The 18,562-nt window shown below is 42.6% G+C and overlaps 2 protein-coding genes across 2 annotated transcripts; both read right to left on the bottom strand.

The window, feature by feature from the left end:
* Positions 1-993: 993 nt before the first annotated feature.
* On the bottom strand, positions 994-2,340 carry LOC129832752 (synaptonemal complex central element protein 2-like). The gene is made up of 4 exons (XM_055896751.1): positions 1,940-2,340; positions 1,684-1,772; positions 1,394-1,610; positions 994-1,244 (listed from the first exon to the last, which is right to left on the bottom strand). Exons 1-4 carry the CDS (start codon positions 2,021-2,023, stop codon positions 1,050-1,052), a joined length of 585 nt encoding a protein of 194 aa, XP_055752726.1. The 5' UTR covers positions 2,024-2,340; the 3' UTR covers positions 994-1,049.
* A 5,250-nt stretch (positions 2,341-7,590) lies between these two features.
* LOC129833357 (phenylalanine--tRNA ligase alpha subunit) lies at positions 7,591-18,562 on the bottom strand. The gene is made up of 13 exons (XM_055897900.1): positions 18,370-18,562; positions 16,390-16,527; positions 16,137-16,235; positions 15,906-16,024; positions 15,218-15,310; positions 14,516-14,644; positions 14,283-14,398; positions 13,997-14,081; positions 13,441-13,540; positions 13,120-13,288; positions 12,364-12,441; positions 11,621-11,735; positions 7,591-8,293 (listed from the first exon to the last, which is right to left on the bottom strand). The coding sequence occupies exons 1-13, from the start codon at positions 18,514-18,516 to the stop codon at positions 8,188-8,190; spliced, it is 1,494 nt and encodes a 497-aa protein (XP_055753875.1). The 5' UTR covers positions 18,517-18,562; the 3' UTR covers positions 7,591-8,187.

Below are 18,562 nucleotides of genomic sequence, written 5' to 3'. Positions count from 1 at the left end.
CACTATTGAATTTTAAAAGCCTGTTACATTAAATGAAGTGCCCTTTAATATAGATCACATGGAGTATTCAATAAATCAGATTTCTATTATGAATAAAGACTTGCTAAATTGCCTAAATTCAGTACTTTGACATGCCTCTCTGTGCACTCTGTGACTTCTGGAAGATTTTAACGCACTTAACCTCAAAAGTTTTCACCATCATTGTGAAGCTGTAATTAGTTTGTTGCTTTGACAAGGTAATTTGCAAATATTTATTTCATGTGATTATTAATTTATCTGTACATTTTAACGTCAACACTTATGTGAACTGAACTCGTTTTCTCAATTTTTTTCAAAACATTGAACATCTAATTGTCAAATCATAGTGTAAAAGCAGGGTCTACTCTGACAATTTTCTGGTAGAAAACTGAGTGGATCAAGCATAACACGTCAACCCTGTTACCCATGGATAGACAGGCTAGAAATGTTTTAATTTAATTTGTTGGGTGAAATTTGCATTCAATTGCCACTCTGCACACAAGCTTCCATTCCCCGTCACAAGGGAATTTATGGCAGCTTTAAGAAGTCATCAACCCTGTTACTTTATTTGGCACTTAATATGCTCTTACTATAGTATTTATTTTTATTTAATGTCTTTTGATAGAAAAACTTTTTTTAATGAAGTTCTCTGCTCTTTATGACAGCATGTCATTTTTTTTTTTACCAAGCTACACTTCTCCAAAGGCACTGAATTGGTGGACTGACCCATAGGCATGAATGTTTTGGATTCTAAACTGGGGACAAGCGTATATTCTTGCTCATTAAATATGATGTTCTATAATGCTATTTGGCCATAGGTATGAACAAAAATATCCACACTAGTTATGTAATAAATAATTTAATAAACAAAAGTTTCTTCCAACACCTGCTCAGTTTACAACCACTGTTTTATGTCCTATTAGACATATACCACAGTCAAACAAACACAAGGCATTGCTTTAATTATTCTAGACCTCCCAGAAGTCGGGATGCTGTAAGGCAGTTTAAATAAATGAATGGCTGGGTAGATGTCAGTTCTCAGCCGTCTGCTGCAGGCTGTTGTTGATGGCTGACAAGGTCCGACTGGCTCCCTGCAGCTCCATACTGAGCTGACTGCTCCTCTCCAGCACCTCAGACAGCTCCTGTAAATTGGCCTCCATCCCATGGCCATGCTCCTCATAGCTGCTGAACATCTGCTCCTTCACCTGCTGGCACACCTCACTCACCTGGGGAGGAACCCACATGCGCATATACATACTAGTCACAGTCACACTCCACATAAACATTAAACTAGACTTGTAATCTCAATGCATTCTTTTTTAACTACAAAAAAATATGACCATGTACTTTTTACTCAACAGTAGGACAGTGATACCTTATTCATTAACTTGTTCTCAAAGGTGGTCATGATTTCCTGGTCCATGGCTCGGCTCTGGTTTATTCTCTCTATCAGATCCTGGGCCTTCTTCCCTATCTCCTCTATCGTTGAACTGAGAGCAGTCGTAGTCTCCTCACCTGGGAGCTCGCTGGAAGTACTATTGTGTACATTACGTCTATTGGAGATGCTTGAAATGTCGATGCCGGAGTCCTCACTTCCATAAAAAAAAAACGTTAAATACTTAACAGAACACAATTAATAATGCTTTAAACCCAGTAACTCCATACCTTTGCTGTCGATGGCTTTCGTCCAGTGTCACAAACGAAAATGTCTCATCAGGGATGTCCTGGTCTGGCCCATGTCCTTGTTCAGGGTCCTAAGGATACAGGGACAAATGTCAATCAAACCATAACATTTTCTGATCTGTCCAGTATACATTGAAAAAGTGTACAGTTGTCAAAAATAAGTAGCAAAGGATTCACAGGTGCAAGATCTCAGTCATTCAGAGTTGAGCTGGACAGTCTCATATTTTCCTTCATTTACCTTGGGTGATGAGGGATGATGATGACCAGGTTTTGGTGTAGACTGAAAGGTAGGGGCTGGCTTTCCAAAGAAGAGCTGGGACATTTTCTATGAGCAAAATGTTGCATAGGAAAAATAAATGCAACCGATATGGAAGTTAGCTAATTCTGTAACAACTCAACCAAAACCACTTTCTCTAACCTTCTCTGACTCAGCTACTTTAACTTAATAGTTACATTGGGCTATGTTGGCCAGCTAGCCTAGCTAGGCATAAAGCTAACCCCTCAGTCTGATCTGATCATGACAAAACCAAATAGGTATCCAGTCTCGAGTTTTGTCAAGGGTAAATGGTGGCAACCAAAATATTAGGAATATTTAGCGAAACTCCATTGGAAACAACAAAATACTGTTGCTGGCTACTTACCCCCCAAAATAATATTATTCAGTTGCACTGTGTCATAAAAGTTTCAGTCAGAAATGTCTGGCCACCTCGAAAATTGCGCGCGAAAAACGGGTTCTGGAGGACACGTGCTGTGAACTGGTCGTTTGTTCAATTAGTGTCAACGTCGACTCGGAACAATACTGCATCATGCACCGACACGCATTCTGAATGATTGAATGCATATTCTTTTTTTAAATGATCAAAGATACACATTTTATCATCAAACATATGACATAATCAAATGAATTGTTAACTGTGAGGCTGGAGTCCGGTCAAGACAGTGGGAGAAAAACATTTAGATAGAGCACCAGAGATCGGGTATTTTCAGGATGAACTTTGTGTGATCAAACAAACTTTAAAGTACATCCATCTGAGCTCAGCCATTGTGAAAAGTTTTTGATATCTGAGATTAGGCCTACTGCGGTAATGCCAGTGGGATTTAAACAGAAGTGATCAGCAAACTGAAAAACAAGACAGAAAAAGAGAGGAGACAGGAAGAAGTTAAATCCATCAGGAAATGAGGAACATGGGGTGGGCAGATAAAGGCTTGTCTCAAAGGGAATAAACCTCTAATCTCTTCAGATTCTGCTTCTTTGCATGTCTACTACTGCTTTGAAATGGGGAATTATGAAACAAATAAATCCGATACATGCCCAAGCCTGCTCTCTACCTAAGGAAATATAAGTCAGTCACTAAACATGAACCAATGTAGCTCCTATTTTGGTAGAAATTATTCGTTTTAACACGTAGCCTAATAATAATGTATTTATTTGATAAGGACAGCCTACATTGACACATTGAGGCCATGAGGCCACATTAACTATATGCATATTTCCAGTTAGGATTTGGCTTATGAGGATGAGTTTCAAAATCTTCTTACAATTAGCACTGCTAGTGAAACTAGCAGTTAATCCAGTCTATGGTGGGAAAGCATTGAAGGTCAAAGGGCAGGGCTGTGCCCTGAATTATGCCCAGTGGAGTGGAGAAGTATATTTCCTCTAAAATAATCTAGTGGAGATAAACAACTACAGTACATGTTTCAAAGATGATAGTATGCTTATATTGAATATGAAAAGCTCTTCAATATTTCCTAAACAACATTAATTAACCAAATAGGCCCACTATATGCGATCGTGTGTCGATTAACTATCTCCTGGAAAGGTTCTATTTGGCATGAGGATCTTCACGCCATGTGTCCTTAGTACATTTAAGGAGACAACATTTCTTGGTAATGTAAATCCATCAACTATAGAATTAAGGGAACATTATCAACTACATCTAGCTGATACGGGTTGGCTGTTTAAGTGGAGGCGGGATAAAGTTTATCACTTGAGTGATGAACAGTGGGCGGTCTAGAAATACTACTGTTTACTAAAACGTGAAAGTTGGTTGGGCTAATTTCAGCACCAAGGACAGAGACAAAGAAGCGCGTCAAAGGAAGCTCCAGGGGGACTGATTTATGAAAATGGAAATTCATTTCAGATAGACATCCAAACGTTTTTTCTCCAATTTAGGGACCTTTAAAAAAAATATAAGCAAAGCCAGTTTCATCAAAACAGCAGTCGTCCAAAATCGTCCAAAATCAAGGTAAGCGGCTAACGCTTGTACTGTCCAAATGGTTTTGAAATCGTTTGGAAGTAATATCTCCATAAATTAAAACTATATTTGGTGGAGTTGTGTTCACCTCCAAATCCACTGAGATATTAACATATATACATACATGTTTCGTGCTTTTCAATACCCTTTAGGATTATTCGAACTGAGACATCAAAGAAGTTGAGACTTGAGTGTTGCACGGATACAAGACTCACCATCAATCAAGTCCTTGTCTTGGTGTTGTGGGGGAGAGAAAATTGCCTCATCTCCGGACATCAGCGCGTTTATCATCATTAGTGCTATATCGCTTAGGCTACTTTTCCATAATGAATGCCCTCAATTTCACCAGTTTCAATTTCAATGATGAGGCACATGCTTCCCCACTAGTCTACAAATTCGACGTACTAGACGGGACGGAAGACCCGCTGTACAAGGAGTATAAGCCGGCAGTCCGGGACCTCATTCCGTTGCCAAAGGCAGTGGTCTATCTGCTGATTGCAGCACTGGTAGTGGTAGGAGTCGCCTATGCTATTGTTGGACATCTGATCAAGGACCTGGCCCTTGATATAACAGGTATGAACTTAAAATGTTCGAAAATAAGGTGGAAATGTAACTAATCTATGTAGTTGTTAGGCTGTTCCATCACAATGTATAAGTGTACCAAATAACTTGTGACAAATAGGCATAAGCCTAAGCTTTTCTATGCAAAATGGCAACATGACTAGCTAACACAGATGATCAGGGGCACCAGTCCTGAAGCAAATGTGCTGATCTCCAGTGTCCCCTCTGTTTACCCCTTTCATCAGAATGTCTTCTTGGCCCCACTGAGGAGGACCTAGAGAAGAACAGAAACCCGGAGTGCTTCATTGCCAGACACCCCCCCATAGTCCTGACCCACAATGCCTTCCACGTGTGGGACACAGATGATGTGGGCTTCCCCATGCCCCTGGATGAGAGCCTCCCGGGCAGCCCTTTGCTGTTTCCTGCAATCCCCTACATCCCCTTCTTCCCCACCCATGGCACCGGCAACAACAACAGCCCTGCTGCCCTGGCCATAGACAGCAGCCCCTGGCCTGGGCACTCTAACTCCCTCCCCAGCGAGATCTGAAAGGAGCCAGCACCAACTCCCTCCAGTCCTGTGGTCACTGGTTGATTCTGATTACACCAAGCATGTTACAGGACTCAACAGACCTACTTAAGGTTATTAACAAGACAACTAAATGGGTTGAAATGTTAACACCACACAGCAACCAAAGCTTGACAAAGGAGAGTTTGAAGATAACTTTCATGCTGGTGCTATACAGTATCATCCTGTATACACACGTAGATTTGTCTACTGCAAGGTTTCTTAATTAAACTATGGCTTGGGACCTTGAGTGGGCCCTGGGTATGTGAAAGGTGGGTCGCGAGTTATGAGAATACATCTACAATCACACACTATTTATTCTTAATTTGGGTCATGGGAGGACGGTCAGTTTCTCATTTGTGTCTCAAGCTGAACAAGTTTAAGAACCCCTGGTCGACTGAATGGACCATGAAGGGATAGGGGTTAATCAATGGCTATTGCCATGAGAAGATGATTTAAAGATGTGCAACACATTCAAAATGATCCAGAATGATCCGAATGGAAAAGGATTTGCCATGTTTCATCCCAAACCTACCACCATCAGCTGCCTACACCAGCCCCCTTTCTTATATAACATTTAAATACTGCTTCAGTATCCATCAAAACATGAAGGGATTTGGGGGCCTCTAAAAACTGCTATTCCTCTGTAATATAAATCTAGAGCTGCTTCATTTCAAGAGCAAAGTCAAATGATCAAAGGGAAATAATGAGACCTATAGGGTAAAGGCTAAACAAGGGAACTGATTATTGCTATATCTTAACTAAGCTACTTTAAATAAAGCTTTTTTCAAGTCTCTCAGGATTTGGTAGATCATGTTTTGATGAACTCCTAAATGTATTAATCATCGACTTGACGAAATGTCAGATTTTCTGACCAATGCAAAGCATTGCATGCATGGTGATATATGTGGAACTGTGTGCAAAACAACTCCCAGATGTGGCTTTGTAGTTGAAATCAGCTTATGAGGGTGAACACAATTAAGGACCAGCTAATAGGTTTGTCCACTGGTTGTGCCAACTGAGGAATTTGACTTTACTGTCTGTATCTACATAATATGAAAAGGGACTACAATTATACAGTACCACATCAAAGCTGAGATGTTCAATGAAGTAGTAAATATGTGTACCAAGTTCAAACTAAATGGCTATTACATCGGTTGTTATTATTGATTTAGGTATGTAGTGTAACTTCTGCAAGTTAGAAACTGCAAACATGATATGATGCAGATGAACACACAGGATGAGATTGCACAGGATAAAAAAGTATATATCTAAATTGAAATTTGCTTATAAAACTGGATACAAATACCTATGAAGCATTTTTCTATCCCAGTGCCTGTGAAGATAGTTAGGACTCTTTTGTGAAGTTAGGATAGTTAGTACCTGGTAGGATAAAACTGCATCCAAAAGTATGTTCCAACTAGAATTAGAGCTTCTACGGAGAAACTTGTTTGATCTGTACTGTCTATATATTGTTTTGTTCTGGGGAACCCTTAGCTGGACTCCCAGACTCCGGTTTAAAATGTTATTTCCAGACGTTGAAGGATTAGCTGAACAGAAAGACTTATGGAGTTCCTGCAATTGATTAAGTAAACAACCTTTAAATACTGTCTGTCCATTATTGCAGTAGACACAGGATTTCCCAGTCTTGGCAGAGCACGCAACATCATTCTCTTTGTCACAAACTTTCAACAGCATCTATTCTGGGCCCACAAGTCAGCTTCAATAGCATGCAAGGTTTTTTAAAGACTCCCGAATTCAGAAATTCGGCTCCATGTAAGCGTCGAAAGACAGCACAGGATGCTCAGGCAGACTTGCATGTACCACAACGTCGCTGTGCCAAGTTCATTCAGGAGAAGCAATTCCAGTGAAGTGATTACACATGGCTGAAGTACAACTTCAATATTGCTCCTCAGCAGGATACTGATTTGCATTACAACGTACAGTCTCTGTGATTCAGACGACGGAAGATTTACATAATACATAACAGTAGAGTGTAGAACATCTCTTCACAACAGCAAATTTATTCAGAATCTTGCAGGGATTGGGGATGAACTAGGCTACCAGAAAAAAAACATATCCAACGTGCCGTTGCCTAAAACAAAACTAACAGGAAGACTTGACTCTTTATTTAGTACCATAGCAAATTATTTTAGGTTACACTGACAACCAAAGTGCTCTAATGTGTTAACCCAATTATCTCTTGTGAGCACACAGAGCTAAAAGTCTATCCTGTGTACGATGACATGAGACTTAAGAGGCGATAAAGGTGATTCGTAATCCCACCTTCACTGGAATGACACAAATAACTCCTAAATCCTCTGGGTTAAACCTTGGCACACATCACTCAACACGCCAATTCACGTTACGCACCAGCCCCAACAAGATTGAGGAAAACAAGAATGTTCTTCTGACAGGTTAATACCGGACCTGGCACAGCCAGAGTAGAATAACAAAATCTCAGCATTACCAATGGTGATTACATTAGACTGACGACGTAAATCGTGCTACTTTCAAACATCTTTATTTGACCATTTCTAATTTGTTTCATGAACTGAGTGGACACAGCACAGAGTTAGTTGATTTTGTATGGAAGGCTAAAGGGCTTCAAGTTAGCATCTTTACTGTACAAGCATTTCATTAAATAGAAAAGTGCACAGCGGCTACCTAACGTTTAAATGAAAAAACAGACTCACTGGTGAAGTTCCTTATGCTCTGATGTAGTGCACACATCAGCAGAGAACACAGTACTAGCACTACCTACCCCTCAGCACATGCATAGCTGCTGGTTAGGACCAAAGATGAGTTATAACTGTTTCATAAATTAGGTTTAAAGTATAATCTGTGTATCATGTGGCTAAACAACGGCTATAATACAGCTAGAACCACAGACAAGCTATAAGGAGAAAAGTACGTCCTCTTTCCCTCCCTCTCAAACAGACAGATCTGTCTCTCTGTCAGTCTCTGGCCAAGGTAGATTAAGGTTTTGTGGGATTGTTCAGTGTTCATATGGTTGCTAGTGGGCAAAGGGGTCCTGATGACACGGGCCTTGGATAGGATGTGTATGGTAATGTAAGCCTGTCCAAGTGGAAGCCTGAACAGAATCTAAGAGTCCAGTCGACACACAGGGCTGTCGTAGACCATCTGTAGGTTGACCTTGTGTCCCACCAGCTCACGGATGTTGTTGATGCCATACTTGATCATGGTGGGCCTGAAGGAGACAGAGAAGGGCAGAGGAAAGCGTGTCAGGAAGATGACATAGTACATTATAAGGAGAGGTGGAAAACAGCAAAGAGAAAGAGGGGACAAACAGGGATAGAGACAAAGGTCTGTATGGACAGAGGGGATGGAGGAGAGGGATTACACAGAGTAGATGATATGGTCCTTCCCAACTCACTGACTATAGCCATTAGCAGTGATTGTTCTCATAGATACAAGTCCTCAATGTCACCAGGGTTCAAGCACCCGCAGTAGAGCACAAATATATCTAAATGGTCAGTTCTGACCTGCATCTGAGGAAACCATTATTCTAGGCTCATTAGGCGATATGGTGTTTTATGCGCTTTGCTCAGATATAACAATCCAGAAGTAAACCTGTCGACATGTGTGCCAACAGACTGGTGGTGTGTGCTGGAAGCATGGCTGCATATCTGGGGACATGACCACACATCTGGGGACATGACCACACGTCTGGGGACATGACCACACTACTGTCCACCTTTAACCCCTCTACGGGAAATCACACTGGGATTACAGGCATAACATTGTATATTTTCACATTATGGAAACATTTTACTATTGAAATCCCATGTCCCATTCAAGTACACTAACAGTTGACCCTGTGCATCTGGTTATGAGAGAGTTAAGTTAAGGTCAGTTTAAGGGATATGGAGCTGATGTGGGTCAATTCCAGTGAGATAGCTGGCCCAAGAGTGGAGCAGTGGAGAGATGGGTAATGATGGGGGGGCGAATAGATACAGTTACATATTGCGATATTATTTTTGGATGGTATTATATCGATATCCAAGTTTATTTGTAATTAATAAGAAATAAATGGTTTTGCTACTCTCGGTAGCGTTAGCTGGCACTAGTCGGCTGTACCTGCCTATAGCTTGTTCTCCATCTTCTTTTTAAATAGTGATCAAACATTTTCTCAGCACTTAGTTCCCTGACTGATCAAAACGTGTTTTCTCGTGCTCTCGCTTGTCTCTCTGCAGCAGACATACACTGAGTATAACAAACATTAAGAACACCTTCCTAATATTGAGTTGCACCCCCCCTTTGCCGTCAGAACAGCCTCAATTCTACAAGGTGTCGAAAGCGTTCCACAGGGATGCTGGCCCATGTTGACTTTCAATGCTTTCCACAGTTGTGTCAAGTTGGCCGGATGTCCTTTGGGTGGTGGACCATTCTTGATGCACACAGGAAACTGTAGACCATGAAAAACCCAGCAGCATTACTGTTCTTGACAGACTCAAAACTGGTGCGCCTGGCACCTACTACCATACCCCGTTTAAGGCACTTAAATATTTTGTCTTGCCCATTCACACTCTGAATGGTGCACATACACAATCCATGTTGCAATTGTACCGAGGCTTAAAAATCCTTTAACCTGTCTCCTTGAAGTGGATTTAACAGGTGACATCAATAAGGGATCATAGCTTTCACCTGAATTCACATGGTTTGTCTATGTCATGGAAAGAGCAGGTCTTTCGAATGTTTTAGACCACATATCGTACTGGCACCTACAGTGGGGAGAACAAGTATTTGATACACTGACGAATTTGCAGGTTTTCCTACTTACAAAGCATGTAGAGGTCTGTAATATTTATCATAGGTACACTTCAACTGTGAGAGACGGAATCTAAAACAAAACTCCAGAAAATCACATTGTATGATTTTTAAGTAATTCATTTGCATTTTATTGCATGACATAAGTATTTGATACATCAGAAAAGCAGAACTTAATATTTGGTATAGAAACTTTTGTTTGCAATTACAGAGATCATACGTTTCCTGTAGTTCTTGACCAGATTTGCACACACTACAGCAGGGATTTTGGCCCACTCCTCCATACAGACCTTCTCCAGATCCTTCAGGTTTCGGGGCTGTCGCTGGGCAATACGGACTTTCAGCTCCCTCCAAAGATTTTCCATTGGGTTCAGGTCTGGAGACTGGCTAGGCCACTCCAGGACCTTGAGATGCTTCTTACGGAGCCACTCCTTAGTTGCCCTGGCTGTGTGTTTCGGGTCGTTGTCATGCTGGAAGACCCAGCCACGACCCATCTTCAATGCTCTTACTGAGGGAAGGAGGTTGTTGGCCAAGATCTCGCAATACATGGCCCCATCCATCCTCCCCTCAATACGGTGCAGTCGTCCTGTCCCCTTTGCAGAAAAGCATCCCCAAAGAATGATGTTTCCACCTCCATGCTTCACGGTTGGGATGGTGTTCTTGGGGTTGTACTCATCTTTCTTCTTCCTCCAAACACGGCAAGTGGAGTTTAGACCAAAAAGCTCTATTTTTGTCTCATCAGACCACATGACCTTCTCCCATTCCTCCTCTGGATCATCCAGATGGTCATTGGCAAACTTCAGACGGGCGCTGGCTTGAGCAGGGGGACCTTGCGTGCGCTGCAGGATTTTAATCCATGACGGCGTAGTGTGTTACTAATGGTTTTCTTTGAGACTGTGGTCCCAGCTCTCTTCAGGTCATTGACCAGGTCCTGCCGTGTAGTTCTGGGCTGATCCCTCACCTTCCTCATGATCATTGATGCCCCACGAGGTGAGATCTTGCATGGAGCCCCAGACCGAGGGTGATTGACCGTCATCTTGAACTTCTTCCATTTTCTAATAATTGCTCCAACAGTTGTTGCCTTCTCACCAAGCTGTTTGCTTATTGTCCTGTAGCCCATCCCAGCCTTGTGCAGGTCTACAATTTTATCATACACAGCTCTCTGGTCTTGGTCATTGTGGAGAGGTTGGAGTCTGTTTGATTGCGTGTGTGGACAGGTGTCTTTTATACAGGTAACGAGTTCAAACAGGTGCAGTTAATACAGGTAATGAGTGGAGAACAGGAGGGCTTCTTAAAGAAAAACTAACAGGTCTGTGAGCCGGAATTCTTACTGGTTGGTAGGTGATCAAATACTTATGTCATGCAATAAAATGCAAATAAAATACTTAAAAATCATACAATGTGATTTTCTGGATTTTCTGGTTTTAGATTCCGTCTCTCACAGTTGAAGTGTACCTATGATAAAAATTACATACCTCTACATGCTTTAAGTAGGAAAACCTGCAAATTCGGCAGTGTATCAAATACTTGTTCTCTCCACTGTAAGTACGGTGATATCTTATCTTGAGGTCCCTGGCAATTCCCGGCCCTGGAGACGGGTCAGAGAGCGTGGAAGTGGGGTAGGCCAGGCAGAAGGGGTTGTGTAGTGTAGCTCTTGTATTAACAAATGTCGGTCAGTCAATTCCATTACATCACCAGGATCAGTTCTAGTTGAAGAGGATAATGTGTTTCTTTGTCATTGACTCACCTCTCCAGAGACAGCCCCCAGGCGATGACCGTCACCCCCTCAGGGAGCCCCATAGGCAGCAGCATCTCTGGCCTGAACATCCCCGAGTTCCCCACCTCCACCCACTTCTTCAGCCCTGGAGAGAGCAGGAATGGACAAATTAAGATGGATTCAGTGTGTGCCTTCCGGGTGGCGCAGTGGTCTAAGGCACTGCATCACAGTGCTAGCTGTGCCACCAGAGACTCTGGGTTCGAGCCCAGGCTCTGTTGCAGCCGGCCGCGACCGGGAGGCCCAACGGGCGGCGCACAATTGGCCCAGCGTTGTCTGGGTTAGGGAGGGTTTGGCCGGCAGGGATATCCTTGTCTCATCGCGCACTAGCGACTCCTGGGGTGGGCCGGGCGCAGTGCACCCTGACCAGGTCGCTAGGTGTACGGTGTTTCCTCCGACACATTGGTGCGGCTGGCTTCCGGGTCGGATGCGCGCTGTGTTAAAAAGCAGTGCGGCTTGGTTGGGTTGTGTTTCGGAGGACGCATGGCTCTCGACCGAGTCCGTACGGGAGTTGTAGCGATGAGACAAGACAGTAACTACTAACAATTGGATACCACGAAATTGGGGAGAAAAAATAAAAGATGGACTCAGTGTGGATAGGATTGCGTCGTCTATGGGCTTTTGGTTTTGAGTGAGACAAAAGCCCAAGGCCGAAACACACATATCACACAAACATGAGAAATGCCAGGGTTTGAGGATATTCAAAAGAACTGTACCTTCATGATAGCTGAACACTTCCATGCTCGGCTCGGTGTATGGATTGTAGGCCGGTTTAAAGCGTAATTTGGTGATTCCTGGAGAAAATTGTAAATATTTAGTAAATACTTTCTCAGAAATACTACATCTGACAGAGAAACAAGCTCATGTTGTACTACAGGCATTAAGATGCATTAGAAGCCACTTCAGTACGGACAACTGAACCCACTGTTAAAAAAAAGACTTTAAAAAAAGAATGAGGTACTGGAAGCAGGGTGGGGGTCAATTCTTATATAATTTAAATTCCATTCAATTCTTGAATTCCCTCATTCATGAGAATGTATGTTGAATTACATTATAATTTTTTAAGTTATGGAGTTGTAAAAACATTTAATCTTTGGAATTGAAATTCAATATTTTTACATTTCCTAGTTAATGGAATTAATGCATATAGTATAAAAACATTTACTGTAGGATTTGTTTTTAATCATTTCAAACTGTATTCAGATATTTCCAGTATAGCTAGGCTGTCTGAACAGTGACACAATCAGCCTGAAAGCCTGAAGAAATTTAATTTCTAATTGGAATTTGTGGAATTGTTGGGGATAATATTGAATTGGGACTTGAATTCTTGGAATTTAGCTAACATTGGAATTGAGAGGAATTGAATTATCTCTGAATTCAAAGACCGACCTCGAATTTGAATTGAATTACATTTCCTGGGAGAGAATTGAATGAGTGGAATTGACCCCAACCCTGACTGGTAGAGCCCTCACCTAGTTTATTGAAAAACTGATGAAGGATGCCCATGAGGTCACCCAGGGTAAGGCCATAGTCAGCCACCACGCCCTCAATCTGGTGAAACTCTGCCAAGTGGGTGGCATCCAGAGTTTCATTACGGAATACTCTGTCGATGGAAAAGTACTTGACAGGGGTGAACTTTTCCTGGTAGAAAGAAAGGTACATTTGAAATGGTTACAGAGGAAAGTTGCTCAATTGCTGCACGGTTCAAATGTAACATCACCCTCATGCAATTACTTTCTAATTCATTTTAGTAAATACTAAGATAGCATGAACAAATGTAGATAGTGGGTTACCTGCTGAGCGAGTTTGTACAGCATGCGAGCGCTGACTGCTGTGGTGTGAGTACGGAGGATGTTCTTCTGAGCCTCCTCAATCTTCCAGTCATACTTGTACCTGTCAAACACACACAGCGTTAAAAATAGAACATGTTGGGCCTCCCGAGTGGCGCAGTGGTCTAAGGCACTGCAGCGCACTGCTAGCTGTGCCACTAGAGATCCTGGTTCGAGTCCAGGCGCAGTCGCAGCTGACCGAGAGACCCATGGGGCAGCACACAATTGGCAGAGCGTTGTCCGGGTTAGGGGAGGGTTTGGCCGGCAGGGATGTTCTTGTCCCATCGCGTACTAGCGACTACTGTGGCGGGCCGGGCGCTGTTTCCTCTGATACATTGGTGCGGCTGACTTCCGGGTTAAGTGGGCATTGTGTCAAGAATGAGTCCGTACGGGAGTTGCAGCGATGGAACAAGACTGTGATTACCAACTAGATACCACAAAATTTGGATTTTTATTTTTTTATAAAAATAAATAAAATAAAACGTGTGTGTAAGTCCATGCGTGTAAGATTAGCTCTCACCCCTGTGATCCAAAGCCTCCCTCTGAATGGACCTTCCTCACTCTCTCCAGGTAGTCCTGGGGAAACTCATGGGCCTGAGCTGGGTCTGAGAAATATAATAATAGGAGGGGCCGCAGTTACCGGTAAGTTACATGGAAATAATACTGATGGTACATGATGAAAACAGATTAGTTATATCTAATGGAAATCTAGAGTCTGTTTTAGCTAGGGAAATCAGATTTCCCTTTCAGCGCATCATCTTATCTGGGCATCAGGTCCAGACACACAGAGACACCCAGTCGCTCACCGGACAGGAAGAAGGTGTCGTGTTGGTCTCTTGCAGGGTGCTGCTGGGGCTGAAACAGGGAGTCAAAGTTCCAGAAGGAGCTCTCAATGAAGTTGTTGGTGGGCATCTCAGTGAAGCTGAAGGAGACAGGAGTGAGTACACACAGGTCTTAGAACTTAGTCTTACCATACATTAGTTATATAGGGTATACTGATGGTGTCCTGCAAGGGCAGAATAGAGGATAGGCGACTGACCCCATCTCCAGGAAGATCTGTCTGAACTGCGTGCGGACCTTCATGAGCGGATGCAGGTGGCCACAGTCTGGGGCCACACCCATGGCCTCAAAGTTATAAGGCTTGAACTTCTTCTCCTTCCAGCTCCCACTGTCACAGACCAGAGATAGGTCAATTTGGAGGAGAACATATAATTTGTTCTAGAGAACCTCAAATTAATGAGTGTATATGGCCAAACACAAGCAAAGTCTGTGTGCAGATAAAACGTGGAGGTAAATATACAAAGACACTCATTTAATTTTTGGGACACCCGAATACAGTTCTGTGCCAAATCCCCTCGTGATATTGCAGACCAGGTGCATTTTCATTGATTTGTTTTGGGGTACGAGAACTAACAAATTGTTTCAGACAATCACATGAAAACCAGGCTTGGTCAATAGATCACCTGCATTTTGAGAGACAGCAGTTTCCAGGTAAAAACAAAACTAATTGGATCATGCGCGGTACCTAATGAAAACACTGCCAATTTGACTACAACATGCAGTGATATGAATAGAAATGACATCACTGTGAGAGAATGAACAACTTCATACATTTGCCTTAGGACAAGGTCCTCAGCAGCAGCATGCAGGTTAGAGATACAGAATGAGGAATCCCTCATCCATCTTAGCAATCATAGAGCGACCATGACAAAGTTGACAGGAAAAGCAGAGCAGGACTCACCTAGCGATCATCTCTGGGGTGAGCTCCGTCTCCTGCTTAGTGATGGTGGTGCTGAAACAGCTGCCCTTTGTGATCCAATAGGACTTGACCGTCCTGAAATTCACCGAAATAAATACAATCATTCTCATTCAAACTGCATAAATGTGGTCCTTTGAAAGTGGTATATCACATGAGTGACAAAGGCCACAATAGGTCTTATCTTGGGGACCATTGGAGATTGGGAACATGTGGTGGTGGTGAGGGCCTCGGACACTATTTAGCAAATAGGAAGTAGACCATTAACAATCTGTTGCTCAGTGTATTCATATCATTGGGTGAACTAGACATCTCGACTCAGACAAGACGACAACATTGACTCACATCTGATCTGTGAATAATATGTAAGTAGGATTTAACTATGATATAAGACATAATTTATATTCTAATCCAAACCTGCATTTCTCAGCTGTTATTCAACTAAAGACTTAGGGGTCAACAAGTCAGAGAACATCCTCAGCATGAGACTATGCTGAGGCTAGTTGTGACTGAGGCATCCTGAACATGCCTGGATGCCAGATGAGTGAACACTGTGTTGTACTGCTGAATGGCATCTATTGCCATCTACTGGTAGATATCAATTAGGAATATACTTAACATTTCACAGACGTTTTCACAGTAGTCAAATATTATCAACCAGTCTGATTCTTACACTTCAGAGAGCAGTTTGCGTTTCTTCAGCTCATTCTTCTCCTTCTCCTCCAGTTGAGACGCCTGGCCTTTCTGTACCAGGAGCAACTTGTCCCTCACCAAGTCTTCTAAGTGCTCCACCTGGACACACACACACTATGTTTGAGTGTGTCATACTTATTTTCTCAATTTTAAAAGCAACACTCACGCTCAATCACAAAGCACACCAAGTCAGATGTGAAGATAAACTCACAGTCTTGAAGATCCTGGGTCCGCCCTCGTGGCCCTTATCCAGACGGATCCACTTGTTGGACATGGCCTTGCTAAAACCCACCTTCCCAAAGGCTAGTTTCTACACAGAAATAGAGACAAAACAATCTGTAAACACTGCCCCAATTCTCCAAGTGGAAAGCATATAAAATCACAATGTAAAGATTATTTTCATCCAAATAAACATAACATCATGGTACATATTATTTGTCCAGGCACCCTGCAGGTCCTCTCACCATGAGCTGACTCTGAGGCATCCCTTCCTCTGGGATGGAGATGACGACTCGGGCCTCATGGCTGCCCTGCTCGGCTATCTCGCAGCCTTCCCCAGTCAGCTCCCAGTGCTTTGAGGAGCGCTGCTCAGCTGAGATCACCTGCGCAGGAAAACAAACAACCATGATCAGAATCATAATGGAGCCTTGAGGCAGAGGGCCACACATTTGTCATCTTCTCAAGGTCTGATTGGTGTACACATCATGAATTAGCTATCACTGCACATTATACGTTTACCATGGGCTCATTTTTAGATCCAGTGACAATAACAGCTCCCAATTTATTGACTCAGTCTAACTTCTCAATGTTGACATTTTGGTATTTCATATTTTATTAAGAGCCCCATTAGCTGTTGCAAAAGCAGCAGCTACTCTTCCTGGGGTCCACACAAAACATTAAACATAATACAGAATGACATAATATAGATCAATAGACAAGAACAGAACTATATAAAAAAAATGAAAGGCACACGTAGCCTACATATCAATGCATACACACAGTATCTAGGTCAAATAGGGGAGAGGCGTTGTGCCGTGAGGTGTTGCTTTATCTGTTTTTTGAAACCAGGTTTGCTGTTTATTTGAGCAATATGAGATGGACGGAAGTTCCATGCAATAAGGGCTCTTAAGGGCTCTATATAATACTGTACGCTTTCTTGAATTTGTTCTGGATTTGGGGACTGTGAAATGACCCCTGGTGGCATGTCTGGTGGGATAAGTGTGTGTGTCGGAGCTGCGTGTAAGTTGACTATGCAAACAATTTGGGATTTTCAACTCATTCATGTTTTTTGTAAAAATAAGTGATGCAGTCAGTCTCTCCTCAACTCTTAGCCAAGAGAGACTGGCTTGCATAGTATTTATATCAGCCCTCTGATTACAATTAAGAGCAAAACGTGCCACTCTGTTCTGGGCCAGATGCAGCTTAACTAGGCTTTTCCTTGCAGCACTGGACCACACGACTGGACAATAATCAAGATTAGACAAAACTAGAGCCTGCAGAACTTGCTTTTTGGAGTGTGTTGTCAAAAAAGCAGAGGATTTCTTTATTACGTCTAGACCTCTCCCCATCTTTACAACCATTGAATCTATATGTTTTGACCATGAAAGTTTACAATCTAAGGTAACGCCAAGTAATTTAGTCTCCTCGACTTGTTCAACAGCCACACCATTCATTACCAGATTCAGCTGCGGTCTAGCACTTCAAAAATGATTTGTACCAAATACAATGCTCTTAGTTTTAGAGATGTTCAGAACCAGTTTATTACTGGCCACCCGCTCCAAAGCAGACTGCAACTCTTTGTTAAGGGTTTCAGTGACTTCATTAGCTGTGGTTGCTGATGTGTATATAGTTGAATCATCAGCATACATGGACACACATGCTTTGTTTAATGCCAGTGGCAGGTCATTGGTAAAAATAGAAAAGAGTAGCGGGCCTAGAGCTGCCCTGCGGTACACCACACTTTACATGTTTGACATTAGAGAAGCTTCCATTAATTATCATCCTATACAAGTAGTAACCAGCTAGATGTATCAGACGTTGGTAGATAGCCTTAATGACGATTCAATAAAACCAAATATTGAAAAATGTCTAACAGTTTTTGTTTTTAGTCAAGTTTGCTGACTAGCAGTGCAGTGGAACGATCAGACTGAACAGTCACCACTGCATTTATTCATGACTAACACGATCCCGTTTACGTCCCTATTGCATCACTTTCCTATCCAATCGCCCATCATCATAGGATGAACATAAAATACTATAAGTACAAGCTTGACGCCCAAACCGAAATTGAATTTCAGAATGTATTAAAATTAGGTTAGGGTTAAGGTAATGGTCAGTTTGAGGTTTTTGCGGTTTAAGCGTCAACTGTGTCCTTAAAGTCTCCGCCGAATGAACAAAGTGGACGGTCGCTTGACTTCCGCTTCAACACCGGCAGGTAAACTCACATCACCAAGTGCCTGTAGGCTCTTCACAGCCCCGACGATAGCTTGGTGGTCCACCCCAAGACTGGTCGCAACATCCTGACTGTCGAGACCACCGTCCACCTTTTCTACCCGCCGAAGAAGCGTTTCTACAAGACCAGTGTCAGCCATGCTTGTCACAGCGAAGCCGAAAAGAGACCGGTAGTGAGCTCAGTAT

This window comes from Salvelinus fontinalis, chromosome 34 (assembly GCF_029448725.1).
Source record: "Salvelinus fontinalis isolate EN_2023a chromosome 34, ASM2944872v1, whole genome shotgun sequence".
In the NCBI taxonomy this organism is placed as follows: Eukaryota; Metazoa; Chordata; class Actinopteri; order Salmoniformes; family Salmonidae; genus Salvelinus; species Salvelinus fontinalis.
This window is presented reverse-complemented; position numbering and strand designations above follow the sequence as displayed.

Bases quoted from the DNA above. Each gene is read 5' to 3' on its own strand.
- LOC129832752 (XM_055896751.1), bottom strand. From the start codon at position 2,023: ATGTCCCAGCTCTTCTTTGGAAAGCCAGCCCCTACCTTTCAGTCTACA. The intron at 1,773-1,939 runs GTAAATGAAGGA...CTGTATCCTTAG, and splicing joins ATCATCCCTCATCACCCAAG to GACCCTGAACAAGGACATGG. The intron at 1,245-1,393 runs GTATCACTGTCC...GTTCCTCCCCAG, and splicing joins AGAACAAGTTAATGAATAAG to GTGAGTGAGGTGTGCCAGCA.
- LOC129833357 (XM_055897900.1), bottom strand. From the start codon at position 18,516: ATGGCTGACACTGGTCTTGTAGAAACGCTTCTTCGGCGGGTAGAAAAG. The intron at 14,645-15,217 runs GTGAGTCCTGCT...GGTCTGTGACAG, and splicing joins ACCCCAGAGATGATCGCTAG to TGGGAGCTGGAAGGAGAAGA. The intron at 14,399-14,515 runs GTCAGTCGCCTA...TGTCTCCTTCAG, and splicing joins CAGATCTTCCTGGAGATGGG to CTTCACTGAGATGCCCACCA.